Source organism: Pygoscelis adeliae, unplaced genomic scaffold (genome assembly GCF_000699105.1).
Source record: "Pygoscelis adeliae isolate BGI_AS28 unplaced genomic scaffold, ASM69910v1 Scaffold394, whole genome shotgun sequence".
NCBI classification, from domain to species: Eukaryota; Metazoa; Chordata; class Aves; order Sphenisciformes; family Spheniscidae; genus Pygoscelis; species Pygoscelis adeliae.
In genome coordinates this window covers 537,715-552,818 of record NW_008824666.1, presented here as the reverse complement: position 1 = coordinate 552,818, position 15,104 = coordinate 537,715, and the positions used below count along the sequence as shown (strand labels likewise).

General features: G+C 39.3%; 1 protein-coding gene across 1 annotated transcript in view; it reads right to left on the bottom strand.

The window, feature by feature from the left end:
* Positions 1-15,104, bottom strand: part of SEMA3D (sema domain, immunoglobulin domain (Ig), short basic domain, secreted, (semaphorin) 3D) — a 102,557-nt gene that overhangs the window by 50,682 nt on the left and 36,771 nt on the right. Inside the window, exons 6-8 of the mRNA XM_009322863.1 lie at positions 11,981-12,074; positions 8,558-8,686; positions 2,358-2,500 (exon numbers count right to left, since the gene is read on the bottom strand). Coding sequence (XP_009321138.1) covers positions 2,358-2,500; positions 8,558-8,686; positions 11,981-12,074 — 366 coding nt within the window. The remainder of the gene's footprint in view (positions 1-2,357; positions 2,501-8,557; positions 8,687-11,980; positions 12,075-15,104) is intronic.

Sequence of the window (15,104 nt, the reverse complement as noted above, 5' to 3'; positions counted from 1 at the left end):
TAATTTTATGCAGTACAGGTCACATTAATGAGACAGCGCAAGTAGAAATTGTTATGTTATCAGCTGTTGCAACCAAAGACATTGATCCCATATCAGAGAGAATTAAGCATAGCAGATGTTTCATATCACAGCACAGATCCAGAGGATCTTAGTTCATAAACAGAGGAGTCTATTTGCATATTTTAATTTATATTAAATACCCATACTAATTCTATTTTCATTATAATAATTTGCATTATAATTTTTTTTTTATTTGCAGGTAATCAAAATGAATGTACAAAAAACCAGGAGTCTGAATTTTCTGGAGAATTCTGCATCCATTGGAAGTGCTCAGTAAATAAAGAAGACAGTGCAAAACTAACATTAATAATAATCACCTTACTTATCAGTTTCCATTGTTTTGCTTTGACTATTAAAAATAAAATTCAAGACATTTTTTCCCGTTAACATGATTACTCTATGAATTCAGTCTCATCTGAGGTATGATTACGCATGGTCATTAGGATTTCCTTACAATACATTTGCTTTTATTATGATATCTTATCTCCTTTTTTCTCTAGGTAAAGGATGCTGTAGACCTCTAGCTAATATATCTTAGTTTACTATAATCTCTCATGTGCCTTGGCTTGAAAATGTTGTCTACCAATGTCTCCTAATGCATTAAGTGCTTTCTCATAATCAGCAAATGCCATGTCTAGCAGCAAATCATATATGTTTGCATTTCCATTCTGCCATTAATCACACTGCTGTGAAATACCCAACTAAAGATTATCCATTCTTTCGTCTGGCTAAAAACCTACTAGAGAACTGATTTATGAAGGAGTTTTTTGTTTTCTTAACATTTTAGGTCAAGGACAGAAGTGTGAAGTGGCTGTGGGTCACTGAAATCTCAATTGGCGTTAGGAGATTGCTGGACTGCAGAGCAGTTGTAGATTTACATATTCATACACATGTCCGCTCTCTGTTTTTCAGTGTGTCCCCATTAGCTGAATGGGTGCTCTTCTCCTAGACACATCTTACTGCAAATGACAAACTCTTTTTTTTGTTTATTAATTTTCAAGCTTCTTAAGAAAATAATTTTCACTGCCAGGAGTCACACTGCTCAGAAAATGCAAGTAAATGAAAGCTTCTGAACAAAATATCACAGAAATGTACCTACTTGTGTGATTGCTGTGATGGTGTTGCTGATATCTAGGTCATCACATGAGATAAACATTTGCTCAAAGCTTATATTTACTAATTTGAAGACAACTTTAAAGTTCTATTTTCCTGACTTTTACCAGCGATTCCTGGGTACCTGGATTCACTGAAGACCAAAGGACAGGATGGGAGCACTTATACTGACTGCTTCTGTTCCTACGGTATTATGGGACAAGGGAGTGCACAGAGAGTGTCTGACACAGAAGTAAACAGGCCCTTCTGCTGCAGTTGGAAGAAGACCTTAGCAAAACCAGCAGGCTGTTAAACAGCAAACTCTATGCTGACTGCTGTCTTCATATGCAGGAATTGGTTTATCTTCTCATTACCATTCGAGGAGGCTTTTGCCCTTGACAGAGATGCTTCTTCAAAAAGAGTGCAGCTCATGAAAATCTGAGTCTGCATTATGAATATCATAGGGTCAGAAATCTTTCATAAGGGGCAAAACCAAGCGTAATGAAAGAGAAAATGAAGGGAGTAATCATTTAAAGGAGGTCAGGCACCAACCAAATGAAACTTTTTACACTGCAGCAGACCCGGGGCCTGGTTCCTCCTGGTCAACAGGTCAAGGACTGCACTTCTTCCCAGGGGAGGAATCCTCCAGGCAGATGTGGGTGTAGCTCAGAAACTATATACATTTTTAGCCTCCCCTCACCCCAACTGATTATCAGGAATGTGCTGAAACAAATGAGTGACCCCAGCTCTCAGCAATGCCCAGGAATGATGTACTGAGCTAGGCTGAAGGGATGGGTTTGTATATCCTTCCATTCAGTGGGCACTTTCTACAAAAACCCAAATACCTTGCCATTGTGTACACTTCAACAAGTCAATCCTCACTGAAAGCTTATGAAACAAAGCAGGTCACTGTTGCATATCTGAAGGTCAATACATTATCGTTTAGACTCAGGATTATAATTTATAAGCATATTAGCTTTTTAAAAAAGAGGTACAGAGTCAGTATCGAGTCTACTTTTCAGATAAATAAATTACAGATGGCATCAGTAATCTATGTTCAGAAAAATTACTATGATGGCTCATTGGGTAACACCACTATTTCCTTCTGATCTGAAGGGGAAAACAGATTTCTCACAGAAACAAACCAAACATTTCTTTTTCTTTTTTATTTTTCTTTAAATAAAATAAAAAGATAGAGTCCTCACCTTACAAACTCTCCCGACTCGGGAAAGGATTGTCTTGTCAGACGTGCCACTATCTTGTGATATTTCTCGGAAAAAGAAGTAGATTTTGTCATCATCTGGGTTATACGTGTCCGGGATGGGAAAAGTTCCAATGAATTTCGCTCCTAGAAGTTCCCAGAGAAAAGTTTTTAAAATCTGAAGAAAGGTCTTAATACTTGCTACTAAATTTCTGCTTCAACGTCTGCGTTTATGTTGCATCTTCCAGTGAAATAAAAATATCACTACATAGACATGTAGTGGCACGTTTCTTACTAACTCCAGGTGAAAACCGCCACAGATTCTGAAGTATTTACACTTAGTGTGATGTTTTTGTGAATATATCTTACTACAACTTGCATAAATATGCAGCACTGGCTATCATTCTGTTTGAAAATAGGACAATTCTCAGTACAAAATATTGCCTACAAAAATCTGCCTTACTGCTTTTGCCACCAATACCAAGCTAAGTAGATTTTCTGAAATCACACGGTAAAATTTAAATTAACTTAATTACACATTGCAGCAGTTATGAGTACAGAAATACACTACTGTTTACTAGAGATAGCTTGCAAAGGAATGAAAGAACCTTTATTGATCTGTGGGATTAAAAATTCAATATATATGACAGCTTTCTCAAGTTAAAAGTTTCCTACCTATCTGTGCTATAACAATCTTACTGACTATATCTACCAAATCCAATACAGTGCCATGCTGGGATTCCCAAGTTAGCACACCAAACTCCACAACTGACTGGTCAGTCTTAAGGACACACTTCCTTGTTGTGCATGAAAACAGATTAGTTATATCAACGTAACAGTTTGTTTGGGTTATTTAAATCTGTAAGAATTTTGTAAGAAATGCTACAGCATGCCTTGCCTTGACATGCTGAGCCGTTATATTACTTCTGGTCTCTTCCAAAGCAAGCTTGGGTGTCTCTGCCTGCATCTTATAGGCATGTTTATTGGGCCAAGAATTTAATACATGTCCTTCACTGTCTTCCTCAGCTCCCTCGTCCATGATCTCCAGTCTTGCTCTACCTGCTCACCAGTTGTGGTTCTTTGTTTTGTTTGGGGTTTGGGTTTGTATTTTTTCTTTAAACTTTGCACTAAAATCAGAAATTAAACTAATTCCAGGGGTCCCTGACTGCAGCAGAGCAGGCTGTTTTGCACAACTGAACCAGATACTTGGGGAAGTGATTTTTAAGACATTCCCCAATGTGCTACAATAGATGAGCTCTTCTGAGGGCACTTGGATCAATGATGTTTTTCTTTAAACAGAAGTGGTTATACAAATACCGTGCAAAGAGACCCTTGACTCTAAAATACATTCTTTCAGCAATAAAATACACAGTCTTTGTCCCCCATAAGCAGGCAGGCTGCAGCAGAAAGCAGTAAGGAGGATGGCATAAGATGGTAGAGCAAACAGAGCACACTGGCGATACGTGGGGAATGCTATTATCAGCTTTTAATGTATCTTCATGCCTTTGTCCTTTTTATAATGATTGTTACTTTATATTAGCCTTGAGGAATTTTCACCATGAACCCTACAGTACACACAGGACAAAAAGAGGGTCCTTGATTGAAAAGTTCACAGTCGAAGGCTTGAGACAAAATGGGATGTGTTTAAGTGCTGAATGTGCACCTTCATGACAGAAGAGTAAATTTATGGGTCAAAATAGCCACAGTGCTGCTTCCATTTTAAACCTTTCTGACACTAGAGAATGGTGTCAGCAGAAAAGATGAAATGATGCAGGCATCAAGCTCCATAAATTTAAGTTAGGATTTCAAAATGAGCCTAAAGAAAATATTCAATTACCCCTCAAGGCCTGTAAGGCTACTTTGAAGATTAGATCTCTAAGCATGGACAAATACCTAAATACGCTTCCAGTATGGTTTCTTAAATATGCGGTTAGCTAAATAGCCATTTAATAGGAAAACCTGTGAAATACTTCTATAGCATGCTTTTGAATTTCACATAGATTTTTTTTTCTAATCCACATTCACAGAACAAAACTCTGAATATATGTTTCTTTTAAATTAAATTTCATTGCTTTACTTGGCAAGCCAAATGCAAAAACAAATGTCTCAATACCAATTCCTGGAACAGATATAGAAGAATCTCTAACAAATTAAAGGAACACAAATATTTAACGATTTTAAATCACAATTGAAAACGCTGAAGTTGAAAGTTAAATCCAAACAAAAATACACTGTAAAAGATATGAAGACAAAGAGACTGAAAATAATTTAATGAAAGAGATCATGATCTGAAAAGCACATTATGTTCTGCAAGTGAGATCTTTGTCTCATCTTTTGTAATCCATCCATACAACATAGAAAAGTGCATTTAAACCAACTGTGAATTAGGTTTTTGGATTCTTTGCATGGGAAACAAATTACATGATGATTATTTTAAACCACTGTTTGTTTTCCTATACACACAGTTGTCCCCCCCAATTGCTTCAATGGAAGGTTTTCCCACATATTAATTTAATGGCTAGATTGTATGTAACCAAACAGGGGATTAAAGGCATCACGAGCTCTGGCAATAGATGGTACAACAAATTCAGGTGTTGCTTGTGCTTTTTTAAACATGCTCTTGTGGCCTAGTGGGAAGAGCTGTTATACCTAGTCCTTCACCGCTGGGTTCGCTGGAGTGGTCATGTTTGCTGTTGGTTACCTGCTGGCTGTCACACCCTTCTAACACCAGCACTAGTTCTAGACAGTGCAGCTGAGCATGCCTTAGTAAGACCTACAGAGAAGTAAGACTCATTAGGCTCAGAAAGAGGACAGCAAACGAGTAGCAAATCCCAGAATATGAAGAAACGAAAAAGCAACCCAAAACAGTGGGAAGCAGCAGTTCTTTGTAGTTGGGCTGCCAGAAATATGTGGCATGCTAAAATGCAAAGGATAGTACTCACCTAATTTACCTTTAACTGTCTAAAAGTCAAGCTCTTAACCTATACTCAACCAGGTCCTCTCTCAGGGAGGGACACAAGGAAGAAAGTGACAATGAATAATCCTATTTTAAGATATATTCCTACGATAGGTGGGGTGAGTCACCCTCTGGAAGTCTCACCTCTCTCTCTAAATTAGAGACAGAGACAACTGAAACAACTGAGCTCAGACAGGATGCTAACTTGCCTTTTAGAGCTAAGTGAGCTGAATCCCATCCAAAGTTCGCAGGATATAAAGAAGTCATTGCCTGCAAGTCTTTGCCCTGGCAAAGACGACTAAATTGCAATGAAAAAAAAAAAAAAAGATGAATGCAATTCAGTGAAGCACTCATTCCAACTACGGCTCTAGCTTCCTATAAAGGAGGGAGGAATGTGCAGCTGTTTAGTGCATGCCTGTATGTACGGCTTGGGTATCCCACCACGGGACGCCCTCCTCTGACCGCTGGGCTGGAGCAGAGAAGACTGAGTTCCAGCGGGCGGCTTTGCCATCCAGAGTGGGGCCACCAGCCCCACGCATCTCATCCCCTGCCCCGGCCACGGGTGAGGCAGCTCCGGTCAGCGGCTGTGGGAGCGCCTGATTCTGTGGCTCTGCAGGAGAAGGGCTGAAGTCTGAGCAGAGGCAGCATCCCCTCTGTCTTCAGTGCCACCGCGTGCAGGAGTACGAGCCTGTGTGAGCGTGAGTCATGGGAAAGATCAGCTGCCTTCCTCCCTTTCTCCATTGTGGAGCTGCTATTCAGTCATTGAGATTAAGACATGTCTTAATTAGTCAAGATAGAGATGCCCTGCAAGGAACTGGAAAGTATCCTACGCATTTTTCCCTTAGGCTTTGTCTTTCTCTTCCTTCCCTCAGCAAAGGATAATCCTGTTTCCAGAAACAGAATAAGACTAAACTTTTAAAATACTAAGGTGCATTACAGCAAAACTTCAGCAGCCCTCTGGAAAAAAACAAGTTACACATTTTATGCTTATCCTAAGTAAAACATGAGTCACGCCTGGCAATAATTTATTTCTAATTGTACAGTTACTCAAGTATGTACAACTTTTCCTGGAGGTCTAAAGCATGCTTGGTAAATGGGTGGTAGATTTAGGGAAGAGGGGATTTAGATGAGATGAGAGTTTTAAACCTGAAATCAAGTAAATATTTTCTTTATGCCAATACCAACTGAAAGCACAAATGTATGTAATTGGTAATGTTACACAATAAACTAGAAATATATTGGCTACCCTATGGCTTATTGCAGAAATGATCCCATCATTTAGAGTCACACTCAAAATTTTCTCCAACCTTAAAAGGACCATTTCAAAATATTAAAAGCACCTAGTTTATATCTATACCTCTCAGTATAACACTGCATGGATTGTGTATGTGAAGTCTTAGACAGAGCATGGCTGTAGTTTTTTATATGGCTGGAAACAAGGTAAACCTGAAGAATATATGGGGTCTTCAGTGTTTATACAGTGTGGGGTAATTTTCACGTCGCAGTCTAACACACTAAAGCTGTTTTTCAAACCCACATGTATTATTATAGTATTCTCCTTAGAAAACTTTCACAAATACAGACGTTTTATGTGAAAACAGAATAAAAAATGAATCAATCTCAAAGAAAGGCAGACACCCCCCACCCAGCCTCCAAACTAAAACACATAAAGAGTTCTCAAACCTTTAGTTTATCCTGTGTTCTTCTACTGTTCCCTTGCCTCAAACTGCTCATGAAGAAACATTAATAGCATAAAGAAATGTTTGGAACTGGATACTTAAGCTAGAAGTTCTTTTGGGCTGGGAACTGAACCCTGTAATGCTCATCAAGGTGGATCTATACTAATGATAACACCAGATGCTCCTCAGGACCAAACTGCAGTAAATCTTTCTTTTTAGGATATTACAGCATCCCTTAGGAAAGCAGCTACCCCAATTATCTTTCCATGCTGAGCATCAGCAGGCCACCAGTGATAAAACTGGATATTCAGTTGCACCATTAGTTACAGTTAGAGAACAGCCTGCTGGATGGACCCATCCTGGTCCATATCGCTTACAGCCCATTTCTGGTCTACATTGCACAAGGGTTGTGTAGAAATGAGAGACAGGAGATAGGAAAGATGGGACAAGAAAGGTTTTGAGCAGAGGAGATGGAAGTGGGATAGGTCAGCAGAGTCAGATGTGAGATTTTTCTGTCTGTCTGAAGGACTGCTCCTATTTGGAAAGGTAAAATGACTTTAACTGGCTTCTCTTTTCCTCCTCATCTCCCAGCAGAAATCCTGAGGTTATGGAATTACATCTAGACAGAAATGCAAGGCAACAACTTAGAAGAAGGGAGAGGAGTAGGAAAAAAAAAAAATAGAAAAAAAGAATACTTCCTCTTGTTGAGGTCTCAAAGAGTTAAGAGGCAAAATTATCCCTTTCAGAAGTTGTCTGCTGGGAAGACAACTTAGCCCTGTGGTCAGCAGGCCCTGGCTTTACAATACACCCATAATAGTTACACAGGCATCCTGAATCAGGGCCAGTGTTGCCACATCTTTAAAGACAGCTGACGACTAAAAGGGGGATGCTTTAATTGAGCAGGGCTAGCTTGTGAGCGAAGTTTTCCATGTTACTCTGTGTGTGGTTTGAGACTGGCTGGGTGTAAATGCAGCCAGTTTTTTAGAGGGTTTACTAGCTCAGAATGTTTTTTAACAGGCAAGAAAAAGCAGTGTTTTGCTTGGGAAGCTATTTTAGGGTGCCCTTAGTGGTTTTAAAATGATCCTTACAGCAACAAAGGGTATTTTTCTCCTCAAAAAAAGAAAAAAAAAAAAAAAAGACCTCCTACCTAAAAATGTCAAATTTCTAGTCTGTCATTTCAACATGCTGTAGGGAACAGCTTTGAAAAAGTGATCGGAAAAAAGGGTTTAAAAATTTTTTTTCCAACAAGACTGGAAATAGAAGCATTTAAGTCATGATATTACTCCAATTACAAGACTATATACAGATGTATAGATCAAAGACGGAAAGAACGATTAGGTCTTAATGCCTCTACTCTTTCCTTAATTAGCATTTTCACCTCCGTGACTCTTCTCAAGTGCGTTTTTGTTCCACTGAGCTTTTTTAAAAAAAGCCTATGTAATCCAAAGATACCATGATACAATATCTATATTTATAGTTACTGGACATATATTTATATAAGAAAGGGCCTATTAACTTCAGAGAGGCACGGACAATGCAAATGACAACAGCATATGTTTGGGATCTTACCGGTAAGCCAGTAATGTTCAGAAATGTCAGTTCTGATGTAATGGTGGTCGTGAGAAGGGCCCAGAGAACGCGTTAGAGCAGTGTCCTTGCCAAGGAAATCAGAAGCTGTTCCAGCATAAAGATACTCATCTGCAAATTAAAAAGAAATAGGGTTTCTACAGCTGTGGGGTAAACAAAATTAAAACTATTTGTGTTTTGTTGGGTGAACCACACCTGCGTTTCATTGGCCTGTGAACTAATTTAATGTTTTAAAATATTATTGTTTTATATTTTAATGGGATTTTGGGTTCTGTGAAGTTATTTACATTTAAATGAGGGTAATATTTGTAATTATATGCCTGAGAAGTAAAGGAGTCCAAGCCTAATTTTCAGATCTTTTAGGCACTCAGAAAAGTAAATCCCCCAGACTTTAATGGGTGCTGGGCTCTTCAGGGTATAAAGGTGTATTTGATCTGAGCATCCTGCCCTGTGAGCGCTGGCCATGGACCTGGGGACCATGGTAAGGACAGGACCATCTATCCATTCAAGCTAGCTCTTTTGTCCCAGACTTGCCACAGCTCCGATGGTTTTGCTGCTCCTGAGCTTAAGGTAGTAAACATGATGGATGCTTCACTATGGGAACTTCACAGCTTGGCCCTTTCCTGGTGTAGGGATCTCCATCCAACACTTCATTCACGAAGAGGAATTTAGGCAATATGGGAATTCTTCTCAACTATGTAACATGTTAATGGTAGGAATATGGCTACAGACCCAAATCATGATCATTTTAACATAGCAAGTGGTCCCACTAAAATAAATGAGACATCTTGCTTGAATAAGGCAGCCAGAATTTGTTTCACAAGGAAACTATATCCATAATACAGTACAGTGTGCTTGCTGCCATTGCAGTTACTATTTAGTCTTCTGCCAGCTTTGTGGGCAATGTAAAACTTCACAACTTTAAGCATTGCACAGTATTTTCTGTTTCCCTTCAGATCTTGGTACTTTTCTACAACGAAGCAAAGAAACAGTATCACTGTGAATTTTTTTTTACCAGAGAGTGCATTTTAAAATTCTCTTTTTTCTGCAAAATAACAAGATAGCTTTATTGGTTGGAGGAGTTTGTTTTTTGTTTGATGACTTGCAACAATAAACCCCTGGAGCTTGTAAAAAGAAAAAAGGTTCATGTTCATAAACAATAATCGTATAAAAAGCTATATGATACATAAAAATCCCCTTCCAGGAGTTCCTTCTCCAGATTTTCTGGTACTCTGGGTGGAAACATTTCACTAGATCTTTTAGAGAGAAGTTCTTTGTTGAGAGTGAATGCAGAATAAATACCATTCAACATAGATGTTGTGTGTTTTCATTTGCAAAAGATGTAAATGCACTTAAAAAAAGAAGATCAAGGGGAAAACAAAAAAACCCCCAAAACTGCAACCCATGATCCATAAGCACTTTATCTGGCCAAAAAAGATCTATCAGCTTTCTTTTTTCCTCATTATTATTGTTACTTATGTATTATTTCCATGACAGTATCGGAAAGCACATCTTTCAGACAGCATGTCGCCTTTGTAAAGAAACAATAATGCATTCTGAAAGGTATTTGTCATAATGAGGAATGGGCAGGGTAATTGGTGTTTGCTAAGTGACAGGCACTCAGTGATCGATAAATCTGAAGGGCTAACAGAAATTCTCCACCCTTGCTTAGGCTCTGCTGACAAGGCATTTTCAGCACTTCTCTTGGCTTTTGGTATTACTCATTCCAAGTTCCAGTTATTTCCAGAACAGTTTTGGTGAGCAGTAATTTGTAAAAGAAGATGGATGATGAGCAGGTGATTTTTCAGTCAAAAAGACTAGCTTTTCAAATTTATCTGTGGAATTTACTTGGGGAGGAATGTTGTGTAGAATTCAAAGACAGGTTATGCATTTCTACAAAGAATGAAAATTACTCAGTTGTATTAACCTACACACGAGTGAAAACATAATGAAATATTATTTAGCTCATATATGTATAACTGATTACAAAGTGCTTTCTGAATGGTACAAGTAATCTTTATCACCATTTAGCAGATAAATAAAACTAGGCAGAGAGAAGTGACATGCCAAAGGTTACTCCTCTCGTCAGTGGCAGAGACAGGAACTGAGCTCCCCTGCATCCCAGTGCAGTATCTTATCCATGAGCTGCTCTCCTGGTACTTTTGGGAATAAAGTAATCATCAAAAGATAGGCCAAGAACGCATTCTCTGGTCAGGCCTGTGACTCTTTACAATGTTCCTTGTACAGTACTGCAAAGCACTTGACACCAGGCACAGTCAGAGAAGGGATACTAGAATACCCCGACCATTAATTTTATCTAGCCTGAAAATGCTTATGTACTGAAGTTCATGTTTTAGTTAGCTAAAAGATGGCAGCTTCTTCATTTCACAAGATTTAATAGAGCAGTCAAAGCACTAGACTGCTACTGAAATTAGCCAATGTAATAATAAATCATGGCGTTCTATTGCATTTGAAAAAAAAAAAAAGTTAAAGTTTGTAGAATCCCATTTTAAAAATAGACTTCATGGTCATTAAACAGTACTAGGGGTCCCTGAGAAGAATAAGCGCTGGCTTTAATCTATTGTTTTTAATAAAGGAAGTCCTGCCCCATCTGTTGGGTCAGAATCACAAATCATCTATCTTATTATCTGAGAATAAAGACTGAACATTAGTCATATTCTTTTTATAACACAGAGTGACCGATACTTCAAAGCATTGTCACCACTGCTCTTTGGCTGTAAATGAAAACGTCATGGTGCTTCACTCTTATCTTGTATTCATATGCTTGACGGACAAGTTGAATGAAAATTATCCAAAGCTATGAACCAAACCATGACAAAAGTAGCTCTTATAGTGATTTGAAATCCAGAGGTCAAGCTGACATTCCTCGGCACCAAATGTCAGACCACACAGCGCTGCGATGCACACAGCAGGCAGATTGCACTATCTTGTTCCTAGGCTTCCAGCTTCAGAAGTGGCTACTCAAGTAAATAGAAACCTCAAAAATGTATTTATGGAAATAGTGGATGTCAGCAGACTTCAAAGGGCAGAACATATTGATAATTGCAGAAAGAGGCCCAGAAGCGCTTGAAATATTGTCCATCCGTGTGTTTTTTTTGTTGTCTTCTTAAAGGAGAAATGACTGGGTGAGGATGAAACCACCTTCCTGCTCAACTGGCAGAGGCTTCACAGCCGCTCAAATGTCTGTTTGTGTTGCTGCGTTTCCAGCTCTTTGGTGTCTGCAGACTGAAGGCTCCCTCAGCTCTGAGAGCACAAACCAGCATCGGAAACATGACTAACGCCAGAGGAGCTCCAGCGGTGGCATCTGCTGAGCCTCTGACCCCAGGCTCACATACGAAGCCATCGCACGTCTGAGAGGAGCACCTGGCTCTGATGGTTTCTTACCTGCCATCACTGAAGCAAACGGCTGCTGAGGATCGAAAGGGCATTTCAACCTGCCAGACTCCAAGTTCTGAGTATCCAGCCGGAATACCGTTTCCTGAGAATAAACACGTAATCATTATCCTGGTGTGGCTGCAGAGAAAAACTCACTTAGACGAACTGTTCTGCTAACACATGAAGTGAAGGTGTATTAGATCACACAGCTGTCATGTCAGCATTGATGTTTACAGTCCGTGTCTCTGTTTTACATCTGGATTTTTTTCACTCATTGTTTTAACATATCCTGTTCGCTTTATAGTGAAACACAAATCTTAAAAAAATAAAATTATTTTCAGAAAAAAAGATGCATTGTTCATTTCTACTCAAATTAAAAGCTGGATTGTACTTAAAAGGCACTGGCTTCTATTTGGGAAAGTGCTGATAGAGTGTGTTGCAACAGGAGACCCAGGAGGGATTCTGGCTGACTCCTAAATTTCTCCAGGGACTGCTGAATAATGTTTGCGGCAGACACGGTTCAGCCCCTTTTAAATGAAAGCAGCATATGCTCTCTCTTGTTATTTTTAACAAGGCTAATGATACAAGAGATATCAGAATAGATCCTGCCTTGCAGTTCCCAAATACATTGTGATTAATTCCTGGGTCACAGAACAAGGGTATAGACGAATAGAGGAAGATAAAGAAAAGAAATTATTTAAAAACTACTTCTGATGTTTTCAGTGGGCAATCAACAAATCAATTATTGTAAGCAGTAATTTGAAGTTTTACTACAGTTTTGAATTGCCAAAATGGATGCTTTTACTTGTTCCTTTCATTAGTTTCCTAAAAGCACACTTAACCTGAAACCCATAGTGAGTCCTTCTGAAGGCAAATTGATTGCTCAGAGGAGCAAAGCGAAGTCTTTGCAGATATAGAGACTGGATTTTCAGAATTCTGCTGCTGTTAAAGAAGGGAGATTACCTACGGAAGTACCGTTAACATCCTCTCCTACCTACAGTAATATTTAAAATCCCACTAGTGTGCAGGAGTCAAATCATTGTGGCTTTAATGCCTATTGTAGCGACATAACTTTTGAAGTTAGTTTAAAAAAAAACCGAAACACCTCTATGATATAAACAATTACTTAAAAAAGGGTGAAGTAACTAATTATTTGTTTCTATACCTCCGCCTTGCACGAGGACTGAAGACTACAAATGACAGTTAAATATGCCCAAAGATGGCCACATAGAATCAGACTTCACAACACATTAATTCAATTCATCCTTAATGTACCTCAGATTATAAATGAGCAAACCTTTCTATTTCATTAAGGTGTCTCCTAAACTCTCTAGGCTCAGAAGACAAAAGCCCAGGATATTGAATAATTAAGGTCCTTAAGAGAAAAGAAAAATCAATGCCAATCTATGAACATAAATTCCATTTCCTCCAGCAATCCTGGCTGATACAAAGCAAAATTTAATCATCAACAACAACCCTTGTTATCTTCCCAAACTTGTGGGATATCAGGTAAACCAAATTCTCAGGCTCAAGTGGATCAGAGCACACCAAGGACAAAACTAAATTAAAAATTAAGCTTTTTTTTTTGCTGTCAATGCTATGTTAGTATCCCACTCTCCGTTCTTCTAAGATGTGCAATCCTGAGCTGCTCAGAGGACCCTTGCCGTATCACATGCCGAGGGGCTGTCTCCAAGTTCAGCACTACTCAGGGGACTTGTAGATCAACATCAAATATTTCAGACTTCACCCAGACAAACTAACGGACACTACCAGGCATTCACACAGAATTAAACTCCTGCTTTCACTTCAGACAAAGCTTTCAAAGAAAAGAGCATCCCTTGGAGAGCTGTGGCTAACAGCACCAGCCGGGCCAAGCCTCTTCTTCACCAGCCAAGAGAAGTTTTGGCAGTGACTTCAGCAATAGCAAGGCTAGGACTTTAATCCCCTTTAATTGTGTGATCCCGTAGGGGATTTGTACTGCTTCAAAAGCAGTGTGTGCTGTGGTTTTGAGTCACCTGATCGACACTGTTTTCCTCTCTGTTTTCACAGCACTGTCACTGGCCAGCAGACCACTGGGCAGATCCACCAGCAGCTTTCAAAGGTCAGCGGGGCACTGCCTGGTTTCACAGCCTCCATGAGGCTATCTCAGGCCCTGGCTCTCCCAAGCATCCCACAGCTTCCTGTAGAGGCTGCTAATTACCAAACATCCATTATCCATTCTTATAACACACAGATAAAAAAAAGAAAAAAAAAAGACTAAAAGAATGGGTCTGCAATAAAAGTGCTTCAAATTACCACGTAGGACTCCTGGCTTCAGTTCCTACAACCAGGAGACATTTTTAGCTGTCTGTCAAATTCACGTCAATGGGTCTGTCCTCAGCACCCTCCTGCCTTGTCACATTTATCTGGAGAGGCAGTGCAAGGACAGTGGCTGTAAGGTGTTTGGGGTCCAAGAAGGAAAGGGAAAATATGTCTGATGCCATTCAAAGCTGCTAATTCAGTAGGAGGTTGTAGAAGAGATGCACCATCAGAAGAGGCATCAGTAGTGCTGAACACTGTCCAATCTACCACTGCAGCTGAGCAACCAGGAGGAATGCAGGAGAGGCAGGACTGGGAGACAGTGAGGGGATTAGGAAATACAATACCGGGATTCTTCTTCCATTTCCTCTCATAAGGTAATTGGTCATGTCTAATTGAGACAGACCCCTTGTCTAGACTGGCTGTCAGACTGAACAATCAGACCAAATCCATAATTCCATAATGTCTGATGAAAACAACCTTCACAAATGAAGTAGTTAAAGGTGCAATGGTAGAGTGAATAAGGCAGCTGGCTAATGACCCATAGGTAAACCAGAGCCTTACTCATACTCTTGCTGAGAAGTATTCTGCTCAATTCAGCTGTGTATTTGATAATTCAGGCTAAGGAATCAGCATAGGATCATAGAATCATAGAATTGTTTAGGTTGGAAAAGACCTTTAAGATCATCAAGTCCAACCATTAACCTAGCATGATACAAGGGATCTAAAATTTCAGTTGCTTCAACTGGAATATTTAAAGTAGTGAAGCAAAGAAGCCTACAAAATTATTTCTTCACAAGCCTAATTATGCCGCATATATCAAAAAATACCAGGA